Source organism: Lissotriton helveticus, chromosome 7 (assembly GCF_964261635.1).
Source record: "Lissotriton helveticus chromosome 7, aLisHel1.1, whole genome shotgun sequence".
Lineage (NCBI taxonomy): Eukaryota > Metazoa > Chordata > Amphibia > Caudata > Salamandridae > Lissotriton > Lissotriton helveticus.
Genome location: NC_136068.1, coordinates 1,867,462,974 through 1,867,469,925, shown reverse-complemented (window position 1 = coordinate 1,867,469,925; position 6,952 = coordinate 1,867,462,974). Strand labels below are relative to the sequence as shown.

At 43.7% G+C, this 6,952-nt stretch overlaps 1 protein-coding gene across 1 annotated transcript; it reads left to right on the top strand.

Annotated features, from left to right (window-relative positions):
• The first annotated feature begins 5,601 nt into the window (after positions 1 to 5,601).
• Positions 5,602 to 6,528, top strand: LOC144769795 (olfactory receptor 1E5-like). The gene has a single exon (XM_078653979.1). It carries the CDS (start codon positions 5,602 to 5,604, stop codon positions 6,526 to 6,528), a length of 927 nt encoding a protein of 308 aa, XP_078510105.1.
• Positions 6,529 to 6,952: the final 424 nt, after the last annotated feature.

Sequence of the window (6,952 nt, the reverse complement as noted above, 5' to 3'; positions counted from 1 at the left end):
TCAATGATCGCCTTAGTGTTCACATTGTGGACAATCTTGCAGGTTATCCAGCTTGAGAAGTAGTCCACCAGGACCAAAAGATACCATTCTTGGGGCCCTTTGCCATGGATAGGTCCGGCTATGTCGAAGCCTAGCTTGTTCCACGGAACTTCGGGAACTTCCACTGGTGACAAAGGTGCTCTCCTCGTGATCTTCGACTTGTCACTCAAACTGCACGCGTAGCAGTCGCGCACCTTGTCCTCCATCTCACTGTCCATTGTTGGAAACCAGTAGTCTGTGCGAAGTCTAGCTTTGCTCAAACTCCTGCCTAAATGTCCTTTGTGCGCTAGTTCCACTATTTGGCCTCTTAAAGCTTCTGGCGGGACTAGTTTTCCGGACTTCTGTATGAAATCTCCTTCTATTGATAGATCTTCCCTCACATTCCAATACGGTTGAATCTCTGTCTCCACGTCCTTGCACTTCTTTGGCCATCCCGTGAGTATATGTCTTTTCACCTTCTTCAGTATTTCATCTTGTTCCATCTCGGTTGCCCATGCATTCTTTTCCACCGCAGCTAAACGCAGCTCCAGAACTGAGCCACACATCAACTCTTCATCCTCCTCCCCTTCTGTCGGAGCTCTTGACAGGAAATCTGCCACCCTATTTTGTTGCCCCGGAATGTAGGATACTCTGAAATTGTAGGCTTGCAAACCCACAGCCCATTTAGCTATGCGGGGCGTCATGCTTTCCATGTCCTTCTTTGTGAACAGCGAGACCAGTGGTTTATGGTCGGTCTGTACTTCAAATGGGATTCCCCAGATGAAAAACTTGTAGTGACAGATAGCCCAATAGACCGCTAGAGCCTCTTTCTCTATGGTCGAATAGTTATTTTCTGATGCAGTGAGGGTTCTTGAAGCAAAAGCCACCACATTGACCTTGTTTCCTTCTCTTTGCGCCAGCGTTGCCCCAATTCCTCTGTTGCTGGCATCAGTCGCGATTATGGTTGTACCATTCGGGTCAAACCTTCCTATAAACGGGGCTTCAATGATTGCCTTCTTAATGCACTGCATGGACATCTCTTGTTCCTTTCCTCAAGTAAAGGCGCTGTCTTTTTTGATTAAGTTTCTTAGCGGCTGTGACACCATTGCAAAATCCTTGATGAACTTGGCCATGTATTCAGCAAGCCCTAGGAACGATAGAATGTCCTCTTTGCTCTTGGGAGTGGGAGCGTCTCTCACTGCTCTGACCAAGTCGTGCTTAGTGTTGATACCTTCTTCAGATAAGGTGTGTCCTAGGTAGTCCACCAAACATACTCCTAGCTTGCATTTGGAAGGTTTGGTGGTGAATCCTACCTCCTTCAACTTTTCCAACACCTTCTTTGCCATCTCGTTGTGTTCACCCTCGCAATCACCGAAAATCAATATATCGTCTTGGAAACAGATGGTGTTCTTAAAGTCCTTTAACACATGTTGCATGACTCTTTGGAAGGCCGCAGCCGCTGACGCCAAGCCAAATGGCATTCGCAGAAACTTGAAATTTCCAAAAGGGGTGGTGAATGCTGTAAGTATTTGAGAATCCGGGTGAAGCTTGATTTGGTAATAGGCGGAGGACAGGTCCAGCACACTAAAATACCTGGCCCCCCTGATTGTGCTTAACATTTCATTGATCCTGGGAAGAGGGAACCTGTCCACCAGAATGTTCGCATTAAGATCCCTCAGGTCCACACAGAGTCTAATGCTGTTCCCTCCATCTTTAGCCGTGATAACGATCGGAGCCAACCTGGCGGAACTCTCAATCTCTGTGATCGCTCCCTGACTAACCAGCCTCTGAAGTTCTTGCTGGAGTGGTTCTCTCATGCGTAATGGTATGGATCTGGTCTTGTGCACTACTGGTTCTGCCCCCTTCTTTAGAATGATCCTGTGCATATAGTTCTTAAAAACTCCTAACCGGTCACTGAATACCTCCTTAAACTCCTCGGTAAGGTCCCCTGCTATGCCTACCGGGTCAATTAATAACACCTGCTCTTTGTTGTTCGGATCTAGTTTCATACCCAACTCCTTCTGGTGCTTCCAGCCCAATAGGGTCGAGCCACTAGTGGAAACATACACTTTTCCCACCGTGTGTCTATCTTTAAATGAGATTCTCATTGTCACCATGCCCTCTAGTGGTATTTTTCCTTTGTTGTACCCCTTGGGACTGATGTCAGGTTGCATCATTTTGACCGGATGGTTTGCAAATTTATCTTCAAACACATTTTTATCTACCAAGGTGTATGGGGAACATGAATCGGCATACATGCTAAACTTCACACCATCAAGCAAAACATCACATTTTGGGTAAATGTCATCATTATTTTCATCCTCGTCCCCCACTTGGAAAATATATGATTTTTCCCCTTCCTCATCCTGGGGGGCCTCCTCAATAACGTGCACTGCCTTGCCGGGAGCTTTACATACCTTGGAATAGTGCCCCCACCTGTTACACTTTCTATATTGCACATTTCTTGCTGGGCACTTCCAGTTATTGGCCAAATGGTTTGGACTTCCACATTTAAAGCACACCATAGAACTTGACTTACTACGGTTCATCTCTTTACTCTTGTCCCCTACTTTACAGACAGTTTCTCCCTCTGTGCTAGACTTGTTTTCTGCCCTCTCCTTGTTTGCTCCCTCCTGCACTTTCATTTCCCTCATACATCGCGCGGTGTGTTCTAAGCCCTTAGCTATATTTATGGCTTCTTCTAGGTTGGGGTTCTTGGTAAGTAATTCCTCTTGAGTCTTGGTGTCGTTGGTACATCTCACCAGTTGGTCTCTAATCAATGAGTCTGTGAGTTGCCCAAATTTGCATGTGGCTGACAATCCTCTCAACACTGCAACATAAGCACTCACTCTCTCCTCCCTCTTCTGCACCCTCTTAAAAAACGTATGCCTTTCCATCACCACATTTATTTTCTCCTTGAAGTGAGACGCCAATTCCCTCAATGTGCTTTCATAGACATTGACACCTTCCTCCACTTCCTCTTGATCATCCTCCACCAACCTCCCTGTTATATCTTCATAGATTTTCCTCCCATGTGTGCCTAGATTATGAAGTAGTATATGTTGTTTACATATATTAGTGTAATTGCTACCTCCTATGGCTATTAGATATGATTTGAATATACCTTCCCACCTTCTCCAGGGAATAACCGGTTCTCCTAACTCATTAAGGAAGGGTGGAGGCTGACTCATACTTGCACCTGCCATTGCCATAAAATTACCTTAGATTCCTATTAGACCTTTCCTCTCCCTTAATGAAAAAGGGTGAAAAACTGCAACAGGAGGCGCTTAATCAGGGGAAAGCTACTTAAGTATAACCTCTAGTGCACCCACATTTTCTTTTTTTTTTTTTTTTCCAACCACGCAAAATCGTGCATAAAATGTGAAATCAGAATTAACCAAGTAAGTCCCCTTTCTTCTTCCACAGATTTTAGACTGTGATCCAATTGAATCGCTAGCCTCTCCCCAAACTGGCGGGAACTTCCTGTGGAGAGGCATTCCCTGAAAGGATGTGTCTCTGAGGTGGATGCGTGTAACCGGTTTAAAACTCTGTCACACTGCTTAGAGTACAACTTCGTTTTTCCTTCAAGACGCCTTTAAAGACAAAGTGAGCGAACAGCCAGTCTGTAAATCCGCGATCCCTCAGTGTGGAAGCCAGCCGGTAAGCGCACTGCCTCGCGCCTAAGCTCTGTCAGGGCGCCGTTTATTTAATGCGAACACATCGTAGCTCAACGCTCTGTAAGAAATTTAGGGCGCAGGCGTATACCAAGACTGTCAAAAGATACGCTGGCTGCCCCTTTAGCAATTCTGATGGTACTCAGAATCGTTTTAATTTCTCCCCCGACTTCACTCCAACAACAGGACGCCCCCTGTGCCCGACCCGGCACACGAGAATTCTCCTCAGCTCCGCTCACACAAACAGGACGCCCCTTGCGCCCGACCTGACACACGAGCGCGCTGGAACCTTGAGCCTGGTTGCAGCTCCCCTCAAGATCACACTTCCCCACAAGTCAGTCAGAGTTCATGGTGCCCGACCTAACACCCGAGTGCCATCCCTCAGGATCAAACTTCCTTTCCGCCTCTGACATAGACTCGCCAGCGCCTTGCTCAGGTCCGACTTGCATTCAATACAATTTTTCTTACTTATGTTCCTTTTCACACGTTTCCGTTCACAGCGATCACCGGCCCCTTCCACTGCTGATCGCCACGGACACCGTTTTTTTTTCTCCGTTGACAAGCAATTAATTCACACCAGGGAGACGGCATCCACTGTCCCTGCACAGTCTCCTCACCTCGTCGCCAAGAATTGTAGTAAAGAGGAACACCGTTGTGGGTAGATAAGAACTTTATTCATCAAGAGTAAAAGCCAAAATGCCGTCAGCTTGTCAACAAGGAACCCAGCTGCTATGTCAACATTCCATAGCAAGCGCCGGGCTGTCAAGCGGACTGTACCATAGTCATGGCAAAGGTAGGGGGAAACACAGGATGGGGTTGATCGGGACATCGCAAGTTACAACAGCATGCCAACTGCTTAAGAGGTGGTCCTACAAATGAAAACATGTGACAAAATGCCTTCATTTATTAAGGATATGATTATACTCTGTGAGGTTTGTTCATTTTGTATGTGCATCATTAAGAGCATACTGTTTTAATAATGTTTATTTCAGCAATGTAGCAAGTTCACAGACATGTAAGATCACCTACATAGACAAACACACGGACCTGCAGGGGTATTTGTCTTTCGTTCTGCACCACCAATTTTTATTTTTTATTTTAGCGCTTTTAAAATGTACCATTTTCTCCAGATAGGCAAGCGGCCCACTCTTGGTGTGAACAAAATATGAAAGCAGTTTGCTACAGATACAGATAGAACAAGAAATAAACCAGGTATTGATGCAAAAAGCATGTAATATACTAAATTCTGTCTCATATTTGGAGGCTTGGTTCTCGCTGCAGTTCATCTATGCTTGACATTGCCCTGCAGTGCAATTGGCGGGATAAATACAGTTTTTGATATTATCCTTACAAGTTCTTTATCATGATAAAAAAGTTTTTATTGTCTGTTGCCAGGGTTTTTATTTTGCAGGTCCTCATCCTATTATCCAATATAGTCCTGTGTCTTTTGTTGTGCGGCCTGATATATCACTTTGGAGGAACAACAATTGTTTGTCTGGGTTCTTGAGCTGTTCTCTTTGAAAGAGCTTAACAACCATGAAATCTTTCTCTAAAATCGAGCTTTTTAGATATTTTCACTCACTTTTAATAACAAAAATCATGAGCTTCATGAAAATGGCAATATTTTAAATCTTTACCAGTTACTATAGGATGACTTTTTTAGGTTTTCAGTATCTCAATGATTAGAACAAAGAAGTAAGAAATGCTGCTGTAGAGTTTTAAAAAGCAATATTAAAATACTTATTTTGTTGTTCAAAGTTTAACTTACATGATTTGCTCCATTTGTGAAATAGCTAAGGAGCTTGTGATATCAACTCCATATAAATGGCTAACATCAATAACATTTACATTGTATGTGTACTTCTTTTTATTGTCTCTTCAAATGCAGGTGTTACTGCACCATTGCCAAATGGAAGGACAAAATATAACCTACAAGAAAGACTTCCTGATCGTGGGGTTTTCTGACTTTCCGCATCTGCAAATTCCCCTATTTTCTGCATTATTACTGATCTACCTGGCAACTCTCACAGGAAACCTTTTAATCATGGTGACAATTCAGTCTGACTCACATCTGCACACCCCTATGTATTTCTTCCTTGCAAACCTGTCCTTTCTCGACATCAGTTTCACCTCAGTCATTTTCCCTCAGATGTTGGCCCACTTCTTTGAGGAGGGCACCCATGTATCCCTCGCCAGATGTCTGATGCAGATGTATTTTTTTATGCTTATTCTGTCCACGGAATATATCCTGCTCGCAGTCATGGCTTTTGATCGATATGTGGCCATCTGCAATCCGTTACATTACACCACCATTATGAACAAGGCTGTGTGCAATCAACTGGCTGCAGCAAGCTGGTTGGTCAGTTCAGTGGTCCCCCTACCACACACCATTCTAATGTCTGGACTGTCCTTCTGTGAGTCCCACACCATCAATCACTTCTTCTGTGACTTGACAGCCATTTTGAAAATGTCTTGCAGCAACACAAGCAGAGTGGAAGCACTTACCTACATTCTGGGTTCCATCCTTGCAGTCATGTCATTCATTTTAATCATCATATCCTATATCAAGATTGCCGCATCCATCATGAGAATCAAATCCAAAAGTGGCAAGAGCAAGACCTTCTCCACATGTGCGTCACACCTGACAGTGGTGACTTTGTTCTATGGGTCGCTCCTTTCTACATACATGAAACCAACATCGAAATCTTCAACGAAAGACAACAAGATACTGTCCCTTTTGTACATTGCTGTTACTCCTCTCTGTAATCCTGTCATATACAGCCTAAAAAACTCAGACTTTAAAAATGCATTGAGGAAGAAAAAGAACAGAAGATAGGCCAATGTTGAGGTTATGGTATGGTAACAGGATTTGGTGGTGTGAGAAGCTTGCAAGCAAGCTAATTTCGTAAATTCTTTGTATTTAGTGTACGTTTATATTGTAGGTTATTCTGTTTATTATTAAAACCTGTCTGGTAAACATTATATTGATTATTTTTTATTGTGAAGATATGAAGGTCCCATCTCTGAGATGAATGCATAATCGAGTTCAAACACAAACTCCCAATCCCAACTAAATTAGCATCAGAAAAGGTTTACAGTTTCAGCAACCCAATCATTGTTGCCTGGGATATTTTCCATAGGTTAAGCCAGGTGCATATTCAGTAGGCACATAGCATACATGTGCTATTTGTAACCTTTTCGATGGGTTGTTAGTTTTTATTGCAAGCTCCCAGACTCAGAATCTGACACAAATGTTGCAC